General features: G+C 40.4%; 1 protein-coding gene across 4 annotated transcripts in view; it reads right to left on the bottom strand.

Moving 5' to 3' along the window:
• The window catches only part of LOC133544334 (methyltransferase N6AMT1-like), a 26,869-nt gene extending 22,060 nt beyond the window's left edge, over positions 1-4,809 (bottom strand). For 2 of the 4 annotated variants that reach the window (XR_009804633.1, XM_061889547.1), the window contains exon 1: positions 4,459-4,809. Coding sequence is in view for 3 of the 4 variants with exons in the window: in XM_061889547.1 (XP_061745531.1) it covers positions 4,459-4,595 (137 nt within the window). In the remaining variant the exon portion in view is untranslated. The remainder of the gene's footprint in view (positions 1-4,458) is intronic. The other 2 variants (XM_061889546.1, XM_061889545.1) reach the window with 2 other exon arrangements.
• Between the last annotated feature and the right edge of the window lie 15,191 nt (positions 4,810-20,000).

Below are 20,000 nucleotides of genomic sequence, written 5' to 3'. Positions count from 1 at the left end.
ATTGTAATGGCTTTCCGTTCAAAAAGGGCACTTTAATTTAGTGTTGTTTTGATCCGTCATACAAGTGACATCATGCACAAAAGTGCACTAATAGCTTGTTTTAAAATGTCTCTGACAATCTTGCATTTTCTGTTTTGGAAATTACATGAATGTTTGTGCCACTGCTTCATAACTGTTTAATAAATGTGCCACTGCTTCATAACTGTTTAATAAATACAGTTTTGGTCAATTGACTTAGTTGTGGTTTCCCTCTCTGCATGAAAGTTTAAAATGAGAGTATATCAATGAAGTATGAACAAGATTGTTTTAATTTAGACACATAGAATCATCATACTGCTGTGATTTTATGCATCAAGTGTTCATTCAAGGCTAAGGCAAAATATCGAGATGTATATTGTGTATCGTGATATGGCCTAAAAATATCGAGATATTAAAAAAAGGCCATATCGCCCAGCCCTGCATGGAAAACATTTTCTCTGAAAACATTTACCCAAAAATGTATAATTCTTCTCAACAAAATTGAAGAAATATAATCTTATGTCAGTATGTGGAATTAAATTATGGAATGGATTAAAAGCAAAAAAATCAAACAATGTACCAATGATCCACTTCAGGAAACTCTTCAAACTTTAAAGTGTTAAGGGTTAGGGTTTTATAAACAATCTAAATTTATCTCATCCATCCATTCATTTTCAAGATAATCTTACTCATCTCACCACATGAAATATAACTTACTTCACCAATTATGATTTATTTATTTATTTTTATTGTTATCACTAGAGATGTCCGATAATATCGACAGTCCGATATTATCGGCCGATAAATGCTTTATAATGTAATATCGGAAATTATCGGTATCGGTTTCAAATAGTAAAATATATGACTTTTTTAAACGCCGCTGTGTACACGGGCGTAGGATGAAGTACAGAACGCCAATATACCTTAAGCACTGCCTTTGCGTGCCAGCCCACTCACATAGTATGTACGGCTTTTCACACAAACAAGTGAATTAGGGCTAGGGGATATTGGCTTTTATTAATATCGTGATATTTTTATGCCATATTGTGATATACAATATATTTTAGGATATTTTGCCTTGGCCTTGACTGAACACTTGATGCATATAATCACAGCAGTATGATGATTCTATGTGTCTACATTAAAACATTCTTGTTCATACTGCATTAATATATGCTCATTTTAAACTTTCATGCAGAGAGGGAAATCACAACTAGGTCAATTGACCAAAACTGTATTTATTAAATATTCTTCATTCTCTCACGGGTGACTTTTTAAATGAAAGTAAAAATTAGTAGTGCTGCTACCTTTTTGTAGTAAGACTTCTGCTGCATACTTTACATATTGCTGTTGTCTGCTGAATATCTTCCCACCTTAAGCCAAACTACCACCAGATGATGAACCCCTGCTCTTTATCTTGGGCATTTATTGTTCTTCCTCCATTTGTGATCAGTTTCACACCATCTCTCTCTTGTACTGTCACAAGCTCTGCTCCGCTCGACCTGCCTCAGCTAACGTTAGCCATGCTGCTACCTCTCTGGTCAGTGAGAGCTATGACGCTACACTCGCGAGAGTATGTGACGTATGTTAGAAGGCGGGCTTGTTTCATGTCTCCGTGAGAAGGAGACGAAAAGGAGTGAGAAACCCCAGTAGTATAATGCACGCAGCTAAAAGCAACTGTGTGAGAACATATAATCGAATATTACGATATAGTCATATAGACAAACCTGCTATATATCGTTCATATCGCCCAGCCCTAAAGTGAATGCCTAGCATACTTGGTCAACAGCCATACAGGTCACACTGAGGGTGGCCGTATAAACAACTTTAACACTGTTACAAATATGCGCCACACTCTGAACCCACACCAAACAAGAATGACAAACATATTTCGGGAGAACATCCGCACTGTAACAAAACAGAACCAATACCCAGAATTCCTTGCAGAGCTAACTCTTTCAGGAGGTTGCAATAACCTCCCGCAATAGGCTGTTCACCTTGGAGACCTGCTGCGGATATGGGTACGGCCTGGCGCGAGATTTACACCTTCTCCCCTGGAATTTCTAGCTCATTCTATCTCAAGGAGAGCATGTCCCAAATTCCAAGCTGCCGTTTTGAGGCATGTTAAAAAAAAAAAATGCACTTTGTGACTTCAATAATACATTTGGCAGTGCCATGTTGGCATTTTTTTCCATAACTTGAGTTGATTTATTTTGGAAAACGTTGTTACATTGTTTAATGCATCCAATGGGGAATCACAACAAAATTAGGCATAATAATGTGTTAATTCCATGACCGTTGGGCTGGGCGATATATCGATATACACGATATATTGCGGGTTTGTCTATGTGCGATATAGAAAATGACTATATCGTAATATTCGACTATACGTTCTCACGCAGTTGCTTTTAGCTGCAGGCATTACACTACAGGCTCTTCTCACTCTTTTCTGTCTCTCCTTCTCACAGACAAGCGGGCGCACATACTTACGTCAAATACTGTCACGTCATACGTCACATACGTATACGCCCTCGCCCAGCAGAGGTAGCTGTGATGCTAACGTAGCCGTACGCGTGGAAATACGAGAGAAAGAAGGTTCGGATCTGGTAACAAATGAAGGAAGACTTAAAGGCCTACATAAACCCACTACAACCGACCACGCAGTCTGATAGTTTATATATCAATGATGAAATATTAACATTGCAACACATGCCAATACGGCCTTTTTAGTTTACTAAATTGCAATTTTAAATTTCCCGGGGAGTTTCCTGTTGAAAACGTTGCGGAATGATGACGCGTGTTTGTGACGTTATTGGTTGGAGGGGACATATTAGCCCAGCACCACTTACGGCTAAAAGTCGTCTCTTTTCATCGCGCAATTACACAGTATTTTGGACATTTGTGTTGCTGAATCTTTTGCAATTTGTTCAATTAATAATGGAGAAGTCAAAGTAGAAAGATAGAGGTGGGAAGCTTTCAGCCTTTAGCCACACAAACACACGGTGTTTCCATGTTTCAAATTCCCGGAGGTGAAGCTTTACTATGGATCGGAGCGGTCAAGCGAACATGGATCCCCGACTACATGTCAACCGGCAGTTTTCGGTGAGAAAATTGTGGTAATATATCGCCTCTTACCGGAGATCGGCGGAGCTTCTGTCCTGCTGCAGCTTTGTGACTTCCCTCCACACACCCGTGGCCACACTCCTCCGACTATCAGGTACTATTTAACTCACTAAAACACTAGCAACACAATAGGCATATAAGGGATTTCCCAGAATTATCCTAGTAAAAATGTGTCTAAAAACATCTGAATCACTCTCACTGCAATCGCCTTTTTTTTCTAATCCAATCCAATCCACTTTATTTATATAGCACATTTAAACAACAATAACGTTTCCAAAGTGCTGCACAGCCATGTTAAAAACAATATTAAAAAAACAATATTATGCTCCACTAATGACTGAATAAAAACAAAAAATAAATAAATATAAAACCAATATAAAAAAAACAATATAAAAACATATATGATTCAAAACAATTTTAAAGGGTAAAATCAATTAAAACAGTAAAATAAAAATCAAAGTGTATAAAAAACACAGAGGACAACAGAGGACCACACAACTCACGTAGTGTTAAAAGCCAAGGAATAAAAGTGGGTCTTAAACGAGACTTAAAACAATCCACTGTGGAAGCAGTTTGAACATGGAGGGGCAGAGTGTTCCAGAGCTTAGGGCCGACCACAGAGAAGGCCCTGTCTCCCCTGGTCTTAAGTCTGGTCTTGGGCACCACGAGCTGTAACTGGCTCTTGGACCTCAGAGCGCGCGCAGGAATGTAAATTTAGATGAGGTCCGAGATGAGGTGCCAGTCCATGTAAAGATTTAAAAACAAACAGGCCTTCACTCTAAATTTACTCATCCACTAATCTTTCATCCTCGCTCAAACTAATGGGGAAATCGTCGCTTTCTCAGTCCGAATAGTTCTTGCTGTTTGAGGCTATGATTATAAACAATGTGACGAGCCCTCACACCCGTGACGTCACGCGCACATCGTCTGCTACTCCCGGTACAGGCAAGGCTTTTTTTTATTAGCGACCAAAAGTTTCTTACTTTATCGTCGATGTTCTCTACTAAATCCTTTCAGCAAAAATATGGCAATATTGCGAAATGATCAAGTATGACACATAGAATGTACCTGCTATCCCCGTTTAAATAAGAAAATCTCATTTCAGTAGGCCTTTAAATGTAAGTTATTTGCCTGCAAATATTTTATTTTTCAAAAAGTTTGAGAGCTAACATTATAATATGAACTTTGATTGAACATCCCAGGTTTTTAGAGGGAAATTGGGAACGTCTGGAGGTGACCAGCTGACAACCGGCGTGGTGATGAGCAGCTAGCGGGGACACACCACAACCACACCGGGGTGGAGCAGGCAGGACTCACCTCATCCGCTGGAGCTTTTCGGCATCTTTCTCCAGCGAGTCAATGAGCAAGAAGGAATCTTCCGACGGCTCGTAGACATCACGGAAGTCTCCCCGCGCGGCGTGAGAGTACAGCGGCGTGGGGTAGCTCCCCGACATGCTAAACTTAACCTTTTCTCTCTGTTCAACTACATTTATCCCGTAACGTTTGTGGCAGAAACACTAAAATACATTCCAAAAGTATCAAATAAGTGTTTTTAATTAAATATAGTTTTTTTTTATAAATAAAATGCAACGGCGGAGTCAATGCTCGCTGTTCACTTCCTAGTTTATGTCTGTGCGTCACTTGCCCTTCTTCTTCCTCTTTGCGTAATGCGTCACTTCCCCAGTCTCCGCCCACTGCTGCACGTCAGCTTGCCCGCCATCTTGGGAGAGTCAAGACAGTGTCACGCAGTGCAAGTCACTGTGACAAAAATGTCGTCCACGAACGTTGCTGTCCAGCATTGTAGATATATAGTTTCTGATCAAATTTTGACACTGCCATATGACCTATTTCTTGAGCAGTACACGCCATTGTCATAAACTAAAAAGAAACATTGCACTTAAGTAGGTTATACGACGAGAATTGACTGCCGTACTATGGCGGACAGCTCGACGTATGCTCCGACCATTTCGTGAGGCGTCTTGTGCGTCTCTGAATTGGAAAATGTTTGATTTAAACTGTTAATAGTAGATTGCACAGCACAGTACATATTCCGTACAAATGACCACTAAATATTAACACCCAAATAAGTTCTTCAACTTGTTTAAGTCGGGGTCCACGTTAATCCATTCATGGTAAATTCATGGTTGCTGCTGTCATCTCGTGGACATTATAGAGAATTACACTCGAAACAAATGCCTACTACACCAGTGGTTCTCAACCTAATCAGAACAAAGCATTTTTGGTTGAAAAAAAGAGATAAGGAAGTAAAATACAGCACTATGTCATCAGTTTTTGATTTATTAAATTGTATAACAGTGCAAAATATTGCTTATTTGTAGTGGTCTTTCTTGAACTATTTGGAAAAAAATATATAAAAATAACTAAAAACTTGTTGAAAAATAAACAAGTGATTCAATTATAAACAAAGATTTTTACACATAGAAGTAATCATCAACTTAAAGTGCCCTCTTTGGGGATTGTAATAGAGATCCATTTGGATTCATGAACTTAATTCTAAACATTTCTCCATAAAAAAAGAAATCTTTAACATCAATATTTATGGAACATATCCACAAAAAATCTAGCTGTCAACACTGAATATTGGATTGTTGTATTTTTTTTTCACAGTTTATGAACTTACGTTCATATTTTATCGAAGCATTTTTCATTAAATACCTTCATAAAAGATTTTTGGATTGTTGCTATTTTTAGAATATTAAAAAAAAAATCTCACATACCCCTTGGCATACCTTCAAGTACCCCAAGGGGTACACGTACCCCCATTTGAGAACCACTGTCCTACACTGTATAAAACTATAAAATAACAACAACGGAGGCTCCAGTTTTACACGAGGACCACTTTATTCCGTTCTTCCCAAAACTTCACTCCACCACAACGTGTCACACCACTTCCGCTCTTTTCGCCTTCAAAATAACAGGAACTTACTATCACAAAGAGGTAAGTCCATTAAATAAGTTACACAAATATTTTTTATTTTTTAAAACAATCAGAATCAGAAACATAAATACTTTAATATTCCATCCATCCATCCATTTTCTACCACTTATTCTCTTTGAGGTATGCGGGGGGCGCAAGTGCCTATCTCAGCTACAATCGGCGTACACCCTGGAAAAGTCACCACCTACTTTAATAATCCCCAAAGGGGAAATTAAGAAGGAGCTGAGCCGGAAGGCAAAGCTCTCAATTTACCGGTCGATCTACGTTCCCATCCTCACCTATGGTCATGAGCTTTGGGTCATGACCGAAAGGATAAGATCACGGGTACAAGCGGCCGAAATGGGTTTCCTCCGCAGGGTGGCGGGGCTCTCCCTTAGAGATAGGGTGAGAAGCTCTGCCATCCGGGAGGAACTCAAAGTAAAGCCGCTGCTCCTCCACATCGAGAGGAGCCAGATGAGGTGGTTCGGGCATCTGGTCAAGATGCCACCCGAACGCCTCCCTAGGGATGTGTTTAGGGCACGTCCAGCTGGTAGGAGGCCACGGGGAAGACCCAGGACACGTTGGGAAGACTATGTCTCCCGGCTGGCCTGGGAACGCCTCGGGATCCCCCGGGAAGAGCTAGACGAAGTGGCTGGAGATAGGGAAGTCTGGGCTTCCCTGCTTAGGCTGCTGCCCCCGCGACCCGACCTCGGATAAGCGGAAGATGATGGATGGATGGATGGGAAATTAAGATTTTCAGCACAATCCCATTCAACAGCAGACAAACATCACAGGGAGACAGAACAGGACCGCTGATGGGTCTGCCAACTTCCGGCGCCCCTTACAAAAAAGGTGAGAAGAAAAAAAAAAAACAGTTTAAGCCTCGGCCCCTGGAGAGGGGGTCCAGACTGAGGCCAAGGGGGAAAAAAACTCATAGCCATATCACACATAAGCATGTGTGTAAGAGGAAAACATCAAAGAACACAAAGGACATTAAAGACATTAACCGAGACTAACAACAACAATAACAGTGCAATACTTTTTTATAACATGGTCACTACTACCTATTTTATTATTTTACTTTTGTATTTTTATTCTCATTGTTGCTTTTTATTTTTATTCTAATTGTAATATTTTTCTATTTTTTTTCCATTCATACCCCCATTATTTAGTTTTTACTTTTTAAATTAGATATCAATTCTGTACACTGCTGCTATCATTTTAATTATCCTGAGGGAACTCTCCTGAAGGAATCAATAAAGTACTATCCATCTATCTAACTATCTATCATTTGAAAAGAGCAGATCTGAAGTAACTAGCCACTTCTACATACAGCCACAAAAGTAAAACAACAAAAAATCCCAAAACATATACACTGTAGTGGCCTCTGAACAAGGTTGTATTTTGGCGTTTTTACCACGTTAAAATACACCAATCTGGTGGTTGTCGTTATTGCAGTTGAAAAGGGTAATGGTGAAGCTATAACGGTCATTGCAGAAGGGAATTTAATACATGCCTAAATGCAAACTGGTTACAAGGTGTCCCTTGAGAGATCATTCAAAATTTGACATTACATCCTTAGCACAAACAGATAAAAACAAGGACGTCGTCTGCAGTCGTTTTTGTGTATTGATACATGATCTCACACATTGGAGTTAGTCTATGTATTCACTTTGACTGTCACTCTTTAGACCAGGGGTCACCAACATTTTTGAAACCAAGAGCTACTTCTTGGTTACTGATTAATGCGAAGGGCTACCAGTTTGATACACAATTTAAAAAAATTGCCGGAATTACCCAATTTGCTCAATTTACCTTTAATAAATAAATCTTTATGTATAAAAAAAATGGGTATTTCTGTCTGTCATTCCGTCGTACATTTTTTTTCCTTTTACGGAAGTTTTTTTGTAGAGAATAAATTATGAAGAAATGAAAACACTTAATTGAACGGTTTAAAAGAGGAAAAAACACAAAAAAAATGAAAATACAATTTTGAAACATCGTTTATCTTCAATTTCGACTCTTTAAAATTCAAAATTCAACCGAAAAAACTGAAGAGAAAAACTAGCTAATTCGAATCTTTTTGAAAAAATTTAAAAAATAATTTATGAAACATCATTAGTCATTTTTCCTGATTAAGATTAATTTTACAATTTTGATGACATGTTTTGAATAGGTTAAAATCCAATCTGCACTTCGTTAGAATATATAACAAATTGGACCAAGCTATATTTCCAACAAAGACAAATCATTATTTCTTCTAGATTTTCCAGAATACTTTTTTTTTTAAAGAAATTCAAAAGACTTTGAGATAAGATTTAAATTTTATTCTACAGATTTTCTAGATTTGCCAGAATAATTTTTTGGAATTTTAATCATAATAAGTTTGAAGAAATATTTCACAAATACTCTTCGTCAAAAAAACAGAAGCTAAAATGAAGAATTAAATTAAAATGTATTTATTATTCTTTAAAATAAAAAAATAAAAATTCCTTGAACATTGATTTAAATTGTCAGGAGAGAAGAGGAAGGAATTTAAAAGGTAAAAAGATATATGTGTTTAAAAATCCGAGAATCATTTTTAAGGTTGCATTTTTTTTTAAATTGTCTTTCTGAAAGTTATAAGAAGCAAAGTAAAAAAATAAATGAATTTATTTAAACAAGTGAAGACCATGGCTTTAAAACACTTTCTTGGATTTTCAAATTCTATTTGAGGTTTGTCTCTCTTAGAATTAAAAATGTCGAGCAAAGCGAGTCCAGCTTGCTCGTAAATAAATAAAATTAAAAAAATAGAGGCAGCTCACTGGTAAGTGCTGCTATTTGAGCTATTTTAAGAACAGGCCAGAGGGCAACTCATCTGGTCAATTACGGGTGACCCTTGCTTTAGACAGTTGAGATTGTTGCAAACCAGGAGACAAATCAAAGTGTTGCAAGGTTCAAACTTGTTGAGTTGTATTCTAAAATGTGGTGGGCCCCCTGCATGTATTAATTATGCAGTGTTTACCTCCTTGTGAACATTTTAATGATACAATAGCACACAGAAAGACCAACCATGTCATGGCTTCGAAAGGGTTGCAGTAAATATTGCTCTTGACAACTGCAGCCGAAGTGTGTCTAGTGGATGCCACAAAATAATGCTCGGTCTCAGTGGGCAGCTTCCTTGACCTTTAATCCTAAATATACAAGAGTACTTCGATTTGAATCAGTGAGCCAATTCTTCCACAATCCATCCACTCTGTCTTAGTCCAAGGTCAAACAGAGGCCTCTCTAACGCCGACTTTTTGAACAAAGTTGGAATAAATCACACTTAAGTACACAGAAAGAAAGTAGAACTCCATTTGAATAATAACAATGACACATTTTACTTGTAAGCACCTTTCAGGAAATCCAAGGACACGGTGCAGTTGAGAAAAACAACAGATAAAAGCGGCACATAATATAATTATACAAAAAAATGGTCAAAGAAAATAGAAGAGACCGAAGATAAAATGGGAAGTGTTTAGACCAGGGGTCTCAAACTCAATTTACCTGTGGGCCACCGGACGCAGATTCTGGGCCGCAAGCAAAGATTTCTTAAAAAAAATAATGCATACTTTTCAGCATGTCTAGTTGTATAATGACGTTTCAAATTGTATTCCTTGAGCAAATAAGACACGTCAGGGGGGCTCCTGTGCTCAACAAAGAAATATTGCACCTCCCGCTTTTCCTGGAATTGCCTTTGCTCATCACAAACCTCTCTCTTCACTGCAGGCTCTAAAAAAGACACGTTTGGGGTTGTGGAATATATTTCTTTTTAGCCGACGCACAGAGAATAACATTTTCGCAATGTGTGTCATTGCTTCTCCTCCCTACAGCAACACAGCGGTTGGTGGATAATAGCCGGGAAAGTACAGGGATTGCGGGCGCAAAAAAAGTGACTGTTCCAATTGTGTTTTTCGGCATCATATAGAAATATATGTAGTGTTCACCGTGTGAGGCAATGCAAGTTAAACAATAAAAATAAACAAATAAAGGTTTGAATTGGTCCAAGTTATCGGGGACTGTTATTACTTTCGGACAGGTGACGGGGTGTGATTGCAGCCAGGCACGCAAGAAAACCCTCATCTCCATGGCAACATCTCTGTCGCTTTCACTCATTTGACGCTTTTCCACTAATGCAGGGGTAGGCAACCCAGAACGTTGAAAGAGCCGTTTTGGACCCAAATAACACAACGCACTCATCATGCGGGCCGGATAAAACCTGTTTAGCCCGCGGGCCGTAGGTATGACACCCCTGGTGCGGACATAACCTTGACTGTAACCAGGGTACAAACACTTCAGTAACTGATCATCACCAAGACTGTCGTGCTTTGCAGGGGTTTGCTTGCTCTGCTTTGATGATCTGAACTGCCTCATAGATGTAGTTTATTTCTGATATGACTTTTATTAAAAAGGGAACATTAAAACAATTTCAGAAGGGTTAAAACCAAGAAAATTAAGTTCCCAGTAGCTTATTTCATTTTTCGAAGTTTTTTTCAAAATTTTACCCGTCTCGGGATATCCCGAAAAAAGGCTTTAAAGTGCCTGATTTTTGCTATCTGCGAAGCCACTGTCCATTTTCCTGTGACGTCATCCAGTGATTCCAATACAAACAACATGACGGATAGCATAGCAAGATATAGCGACATTAGCTCGGATTCAGACTCGGATTTCAGCGGCTTAAGCGATTCAACAGATTACGCATGTATTGAAACGGATTGTTGGAGTATGGAGGCAGATAGCGAAAACGAAATTGAAGAAGAAACTGAAGCTGTTGAGGGAATAGCTATTGACGCTATTCGGCCATATGTCTGCCTTAGCATCACCGGTAAAATGGCGGACCAACCGATCGGGACTTTTGCATTGACAATGGAGCAACTTACATCCGTCGATTGGTAAGTGTTTGTTTGGCATTAAATGTGGGTGGAAGGAAACGCTGGATGCAAATATATCTACAAATGTACATAAAGCTAGCCTAAATAGCATGTTAGCATCGACTAGCTGGCAGTCATGCCGCGACCAAATATGTCTGATCAGCACATAAGTCAATAACATCAACAACACTCACCTTTGTGATTTCTTTGACTTTATCGTTGGAAATACATCTGCAGGTTATCCATACATCTCCGTGCCACGTCTGCCTTAGCATCGCCGGTAAATAGCATGTTAGCATCGATTAGCATGCCGTGCTAATCGATGCACATTCTACGTAAATCAACTTGAATCCGTCCCTGATCGTGTTGTTACACCCTCCGACAACACACCGACGAGGCATGATGTCTCCAAGGTACGGAAAACAGTCGAAAAAATGGAAAATAACAGAGCCGATTTGACTCGATGTGTATAATGTGTTTGACAAAATGGCCGACTGACTACATAGGTGACGTCACATTTGAAAGGTGTTTAATTCGCCAAAATTCACCCATTTAGAGTTCGGAAATCGGTTAAAAAATATATATGGTCTTTTTTCTGCACCATCAAGGTATATATTGACGTTTACATAGGTCTGGTGATAATGTTCCCCTTTAATCGGTGAGTGAACATGTTCTTTTTCGGTTCGGTTTAGCAGAATGGCCATTCAAAAGCCCATAGAAGTAATTGATAATTTATCATCGCTTTGATTGAATACATCTTGAGAGATTTACAACCGTATTTCTACAACAACCATACTATTTAAGTTTATATTGTAGCCGAACATTTTCCCCAAGAATAAAATGTCTAAAAAAAAAAAAATCATAGTTTTTGCCCATCAATTGTGTTTTAATTACTTTTTCAATTAATGCCAAAGTGGCATAGTAGTTTTGAATTTGCTTCACTGCGGTGGGCGATATCTGACACTTTACTTTCCCCTTGGATCTATTTTTTTATATTTTCGCATAAACTTTGGACATTATCTGGAATATAAACACATAACTATCGAACATAATTTATTGAACGAGATTGTAGTCTTTGTATGTATAGTTCATACCTGATTATTTATGGCAAATACATTGTCAGGTTCAAACACCAATGACAACTATTAAACAAGACAAGAAGCAAAGAATCAAACAGAGACAGAATTCAATTTGGACTCAATTGAGGAGAGACGCCGGAACACTGTACTCTGTGCTTTCTCCTAATGTTTTCAACCTTATATCTTTTAAGTTTCAGATTTTCCTTATCAATAAGGAGTTGATACTTGGCGATTTATGTACAATATCCAGCATGCTCTGGCGAAAGATTGTATGCCTCCTTCCATTATTTGGATTTTCTCTGACCACATGTCCACAGCTGCTTCCAGAGGGAAGTGGGTCTTAAACAGTGTTGCCTTTGGTTACAGAACAGTTCAAAAGAAAAGGTTGTAAACACTTCACAGAAAAGGTCGTAAACCAGTTCGAAAAGAGGTTTGTAAAACATTTCAAAAAGACGTTTGTAAACACTTGAAAAAGGATGTCGCCTGGAAGGGATTCTGGTCCTGCTTCCTCTTCGCTTTTATAGTCCTTGGGTCAGACAATATCTTTCTGTTTGATTATAATACATGAAAGAAAGAGGAACACCTTCATCTTGCTTCCCCCCTACACTGTGGAGTTTTACGAGGCTTACTTTTGGTAGGTTTCAAAGACAGTTTTTGCTTCTCACTGGGCACTCAATGTAATACAAAGTTTTTGTGATAACTTAGAAACAATTATTCTAACAAACACTATTTTACACAACATATAAAATCTGCTATTTGCGGATGATGTGGTCCTGATGGCTTCATCTGGCCAAGATCTTCAGCTCTCACTGGATCGGTTCGCAGCCGAGTGTGAAGCGACTGGAATGGGAATCAGCACCTCCAAGTCTGAATCCATGGTTCTCGCCCGGAAAAGGGTGGAGTGCCATCTCCGGGTTGGGGAGTTCCAGTACCTCGGAGTCTTGTTCACGAGTGAGGGAAGAGTGGATCGTAAGATCGACAGGCGGATTGGTGCGGCCTCTTCAGTAATGCGGACGCTGTATCGATCCGTTGTGGTGAAGAAGGAGCTGAGCCGGAAAGCAAAGCTCACAATTTACCAGTCGATCTACGTTCCCATTTTCACCTATGGTCATGAGCTTTGGGTCATGACCGAAAGGACAAGATCCCGGGTGCAAAATGAGTTTCCTCCGCCGGGTGGCGGGGCTCTCCCTTAGAGATAGGGTGAGAAGCTCTGCCATCCGGGAGAAACTCAAAGTAAAGCAGCTGCTCCTCCACATCGAGAGGAGCCAGATGAAGTGGTTCAGGCATCTGGTCAGGATGCCACCCGAACGCCTCCCGAGGGAGGTGTTTCGGGCACGTTCCACCAGTAGGAGGCCACGGGAAAGACCCAGGACACGTTGGGAAGACTATTTCTCCCGGCTAGCCTGGGAACGCCTCAGGATTCCCCGGGAGGAGCTGGACGAAGTGGCTGGGGAGAGAAAAGTCTGAGCTTCCCTGCTTAGGCTGCTGCTCCCGCGACCCGACATAAATGGATGGATGGATATAAAACACCAATAATAAAATTGGCATTATCCTTTTTACATCAGTCAAAGGGTGAGTGGGTCGACTCACACTAAGCCAATTGTACGATGCTCGGTAGTGCGAATTGTTTTATGATCCGATACCAATTAAATACAAGGCCTGCACTGACAACAACATTGTTGCAACTTACTAGTCGATGAGAAGTGGAAACACAGACGCTGAGACCCAGAATATTGTGGAAATAAATGTAGGAGAGCACTGAAAAATATCAATATCATTACAGTAGTATCGATGTGATTCTGAGACTATCCATATCCTCTGTATCGATACTGCATGGATCCATCCGCCCACCTCTGGCATGTAACATAGCCAAGTTATGGAATGTGTAATCCGATGACAATTTACGACCTCTTAGTGACAACTAATTCATACTCGAAATAAAATACAAAGTCCAAAAGTTCAACTCACCGCGTGGTCCCTCCATTGGCTAAACACAAGTCATTTATTTATTGCGATTGCTCCTCCAGCAAGTAATCGATGAGACCCGCCACCTGGCTGGCACGCAACAAATGGAGGGGCACTCTGAGGTCACCATGGATGTGATCGAGAAGAGGGCTCCCTTGTTACCATGGTGATGCCCCCATGTAATTCAGAACAACATTGCCCAGAAAAAAACACATTTTAACCAGAAACAGCACATATGTTCTGTCGACCACATGCTAACAGCTATGTTACCAATTACGATCGGGCTCCAAAGCGCATGTCCCCTGCAAGCACAAGACATTGTTACAACGTTGATGGTACATAAAGTCACCGTCAAAAGTTTACATACACTTGTGAAGGACATAATGTCATGGCTGTTTAGAGTTTCCAATAAGGGGGGGTGGTGCTAGCGGGGTGTGTGTAGTGTAGCCCGAAATAGTAGGGATACATGGGATTCTGGGTATTTGTTGTTTTTTGTTTATGTTGTGCCACAGTGCCGATGTTCTCCTCAAAATTTTGGTCATTCTTGTTTGGTGTGGGTTCACAGTGTGGCGCATATTACTAAGAGCGCTAAAGTTGTTTGTATCACAACTCTCAGTGTAACCTGTATGGCTGTTGAACAAGTATGCCTTGCAATCATTGGCGTGTGTCTACAGAAGCCTCATACGACATGTGACTGGGCTAGCAAGCTGATAGAACGTGTTGTAGAGGGCGCCAAAGACAGCACCTTCATAGGATGCCCTTATTATTGTTAATCGAAGGAAATTCTGCAAACAATCGCGAGAAAAGTCCATCTGACATTCGGTAGTCTCTCGGAATATTTGGGAAGGTTGGCAAGTGTGATACTGTCAAGCGGCATTCATATAAAACTCGCGGGGCACCGTTATCATTAAGTTTTCATATTAAGGTACTGGCCGCGTGTCTGAGACCCCTGGTTTATACATAGCACAAAGTAAAAAAAACTCTGTATGCAGTATTATTTCATTTTAAATTTCAAAAGAGTTTTGTGGCTCCCATTGATTTCTTTATTTTGTGAAACGGTTCAAAAGGGCTCTTTGAGTGTTAAAGGTTGCCGACCCCTGTCCTAGCTGATGATTTTAGGTTGTCCTGAAGAATTTGGAGGTAATCCGCCAAATCCCATTTACTCTCTGTAAATCACCAGTTCCATTGGCAACAAAACAGGCCAAAGGCGTAATACTACCACTACCATGCTTGACAGTAGCAATGGTGTTCCTGGGCATGACGTTAAAGTGCATCCGGCAGTGGAGGCTCCGCTATGGGGTCTTGGGGCACTAGGAGGTTAACCCCTTTACTACTGTTACCCCTGGTGGCTCTTGGCAAAGGCCTAGTACCTGACTGCCCCCTAGCTAGGGATACGGTGAAGACCTCAATGGCGGAGCAGGAGGAAGACGGAAGATTTAAGAACTACCAAAACGGCTGCGATGGCGGGAGAAGGCTGCAGCAGAAAAGGATCCCCAGTCGTCTTGGACTCCATGCCACCGATTCTGTCAAGGATCGTGTGGTGACTGTCTGTGCACCAGTCTCCCCACGTTAAACAAAGTCACGCACGGGCATCCTCCATAAAGGGATACACCCCTACTAGGAGGATCGTCATACTCGTTCGATTGACCACCGATGGTGTTCCTGGGATTAAAGGACTCCCCTTTTCTCCTCTAAACATATTGCTGGGTATTGTGGCCAAACGGCTCAATTGTTGATTGGGAAATGACCAAATTTCAATGGTCTAATCAACGTCACAACCTGACATTGAAAAAATGTCATCAAAAGGCATGTTGTTTCAATGTTGTATTTGTGTTGCAGAATAGCGGTCGGGAATTGACCAAAATTTAATGTAAGAAGCCAACATTGACTAAATGACGTCAAAAAGCATGTCGTTTCAATGTTATGTTTGAGTTGCTCAACGTCAGGACCTAATTCAACAAGTTCAGAATAATGTCTTGTGCCTGCCGGGATGCATTGTGGGGCCGCAATAGCCGTTTTTGGTGGCTAAAGCTTTTATTCACATGGTTGCACTGTAATGTGAGAGAGAGAACAGTAAACTAGATTAAAAAGGATTGTACAAACAAAAAAATTATAGGTCTGTATCAAGACAAAACTGTACCCTACTCCAAAGGTCGCTACCGCAGAAAACTTAGTAAATTTGGTGGAATTGATCCATATGAGCAAATCCAATGGACAAGAGATTTTAGTAAGCTGCCACTATTGTCAAAGCAAAACTTGTATACAAACCCCATTTCCATTTGAGTTGGGAAATTGTGTTAGATGTAAATATAAACGGAATACAATGATTTGCAAATCCTTTTCAACCCATATTCAGTTGAATGCACTACAAAGACAAGATATTGGATGTTCAAACTCATAAACTTTATTTTTTTTTTGCAAATAATAATTAACTTAGAATTTCATGGCTGCTACACGTGCCAAAGTAGTTGGGAAAGGGCATGTTCACCACTGTGTTATATCACCTTTTCTTTCAACAACACTCAATAAACGTTTGGGAACTGAGGAAACTAATTGTTGAAGCTTTGAAAGTGGAATTTGTTCCCATTCTTGTTTTATGTAGAGCTTCAGTTGTTTAACAGTCCGGGGTCTCCGCTGTCGTATTTTACGCTTCATAATGCGCCACACATTTCCGATGGGGGACAGGTCTGGACTGCAGGCGGGCCAGGAAAGTACTCTTTTTTTATGAAGCCACGCTGTTGTAACACATGCTGAATGTGGCTTGGCATTGTCTTGTTGAAATAAGCAGGGGCGTCCATGAAAAAGATGGCGCTTAGATGGCAGCATATGTTGTTCCAAAACCTGTATGTACCTTTCAGCATTCACAGATGTGTAGGTTACCTATGCCTTGGGCACTAATGCACCCCCATACCATCACAGATGGTGGATTTTGAACTTTGCGTCGATAACAGTTTTGGATGGTTCGTCGAATATTTCTAAAAACAAATTGAAATGTGGACTCGTCAGACCACAGAACACTTTTCCACTTTGCATCAGTCCATCTTAGAAGATCTTGGGCCCAGAGAAGCCAGCGGCGTTTCTGGATGTTGTTGATAAATGGCTTTCGCTTTGCATAGTAGAGATTTAACTTGCACTTACAGATGTAGCGACAAACTGTATTTAGTGACAGTGGTTTTCTGAAGTGTTCCTGAGCCCATGTGGTGATATCCTTTAGAGATTTATGTCGGTTTTTGATAGAGTGCCGTCTGAGGGATCGAAGGTCACGGTCATTCAATGTTGGTTTCCGGCCATGGAGTGATTTCTCCAGATTTTTTTAACCTTTTGATGATATAATGGACCGTAAATGTTGAAATCCCTAAATTTCTTGCAATTGCACTTTGAGAAACGTTGTTCTTAAACTGTTTGACTATTTGTTCACACAGTTGTGGACAAAGGGGTGTACCTCGCCACATCCTTTCTTGTGAAAAACTGAGCATTTTTTGGGAAGCTGCTTTATACCCAATCATGGCACCCACCTGTTCCCAATTAGCCTGCACACCTGTGGGATGTTCCTAATAAGTGTTCTGATGAGCATTCCTCAACTTTATCAGTATCTATTGCCACCTTTCCCAACTTCTTTGTCACGTGTTGCTGGCATCACATTTTATAGTTAATGATTATTTGCAAAGAAAAAAAATGTTTATCAGTTTGAACATCAAATATGTTGTCTTTGTAGCATATTCAACTGAATATGGGTTGAAAATGATTTGCAAATAATTGTATTCCGTTTATATTTACATCTAACACAATTTCCCAAGTCATATGAAAACAGGGTTTGTATATTTCGTCAACAAAGCCACTTTTTTGTACCGGTGAAGAACCTCAAATGGCAAAGTCTGTTAAGGCCTCCATTCCAAATTGCGGCTTTCATCTCTTATGTGTCCATGATGGAGTGAGGTTGCCAAACCTTATTTCACAAGCAGGTTTCCCTTTAAAAAGAACAAGCCCATTATTACTTGGAAATAATTTGACTGCGCTACTTCTCCGAAAATAATGTTCCTTCATTTTTGTGCTTGCCTATACCTCAGAGTAAACAGAAAACATGCTTTTTCCAAAATACTGTAAGCTAACAGCCTACAAAATGCTTTGTTGTTAAGGCGGCCGTCTCAACAATAAAGAGCCACCACGAAAACTAAAGTTTTAACAACAAAAAAAAAAGTCTTAACAAGCCGCTCTGCTTAGTTCTGCGTCTTCCTCTGTCAGTACCTCTCTGCAGCACCCAGCCTAGTCCCACCCAAAGAACCATCTGATTGGTTACACGCAGAGCGGTAACAGCCAATCAGCAGTGCGTATTCAGAGCGCATGTAACATGGCGCGAACAGAAAAGTGTTTCTAGCAGGTAAGGCAGCGGACTCTCCCCAAATGATAATAAACACCTCCCAGTCAACTACTAGTAACATCACTATGAGCCCGTCGATGTTCTACAAACAAGTGGCAGCTCAGCTCGCTCGCAGTCCTTGAGGTGAAGGCTAATTAGCGATTAGCGTAAGGTTAATATAATAATAATAATAATGGATTATATTTATATCGCTCTTTTCTATTATTAGGTACTCACAGCGCTCATAGAGAAGTGGGAACCCATCATTCATTGACACCTGGAGGTGGTAAGCTACATCAGTAGCCACAGCTGCCCTGGGGTAGACTGACGGAAGCGTGGCTGCCAGTTTGCGTCTACGGCCCCTCCGACCACCACCTATCATTCATTCATCATTCATTCACCAGTGTGAGCGGCACCGGGGGCAAGGGTGAAGTGTCCTGCCCAAGGACACAACGGCAGCGATCTGGATGTCAATAGGGGAGAAGCGAACTTGCAACCCTCAGATTTCTGGCACGGCCGCTCAACCCTTTACGCCATGCCGCCCCAACTAGGTTAGCTCACTGTGCGGTGTGTTTGTGTTACGGACAGCAAAGCCCTGTCTGTCTGAGATTAAAAAACAATATTGACTTACAGTTAAAAATTAAGTTATTTCACTTGACTTTTGTCTGTGTTGCGTGAGCTGTGTTGAAGCAGCAAAAAACAACATTATGTTTATTGAAGAGTTTCTGTCTCTGATAGATGATAATATGCAACTTCATCATAAAGCCTACTTGAACTCCATGGTGTTCAGGGATGAATAGTCTCTCCTATTGCTATTGTACTATTTTTTCAGCTATTGTTACATTGATCATTGGTAAGGTAGCAGCCTATTTTTGAATCGCAGGGTTGATAAAAATATAACATTTACATATTAAAAATCAAGTACAGGTTTTTTAAATGTTGTATTAAATTAAGCAGAGACCCCAAAAGGGACAAGCGGTAAAAAATGGATGGATGGAGCATATGTCAGCATGTGGCCCCACTTTTAACTCTTTTTTTCCAAACGCTTATTGCAAACGCTTTCTTACAGTAAGTCATTAATGTGACTTTGTAAGTCATTATTTTAGTATCTCAGGTAACTAGGACTGTTTTGTTTTTACTTTACGGAAAAAATATTGAGATATATATCGTATATTGCCATTTAGTAAATGGAGCGGAAAACACAACCAAAAGTTGTAGGCTTCTCCATGCGACAAAGACGGCCTACTTCACCACAGTCTGCAGTCTATTGCCCCCCCCAGGCTGTGGTGGCAGCAACAAGGTGGAGACGTGATGGCGACAGGCCGAGATACACCGATTCTTACACCCACCCACCCCCTTCCCCGGTCCCCTCCCTTTGGAGAGCCACCACCTTAACTAACAAATTTTCTGGGGGAAACACTGCATCTTTGATTCAAACTTAGCAGTCTGAGTACAGGGGATGCCGTTAAAAGTCATGTTTGATCGTCTCACGGCTGCTATCCAGACTATTCGCCATCTCTTCATTAGCTCACTAACCTGAATTACTTGGCTTTGCTTTCACGCAAGAAATCAGAAAAAAACTCACCAAATTTTTTTTCCCCCTGAAGAGAATATGACAACGATTGTGC

Source organism: Nerophis ophidion, linkage group LG27, assembly GCF_033978795.1.
Source record: "Nerophis ophidion isolate RoL-2023_Sa linkage group LG27, RoL_Noph_v1.0, whole genome shotgun sequence".
In the NCBI taxonomy this organism is placed as follows: Eukaryota; Metazoa; Chordata; class Actinopteri; order Syngnathiformes; family Syngnathidae; genus Nerophis; species Nerophis ophidion.
The sequence above is the reverse complement of the archived record's forward strand: the minus strand, read 5'-3'. Positions and strand labels throughout refer to the sequence as shown.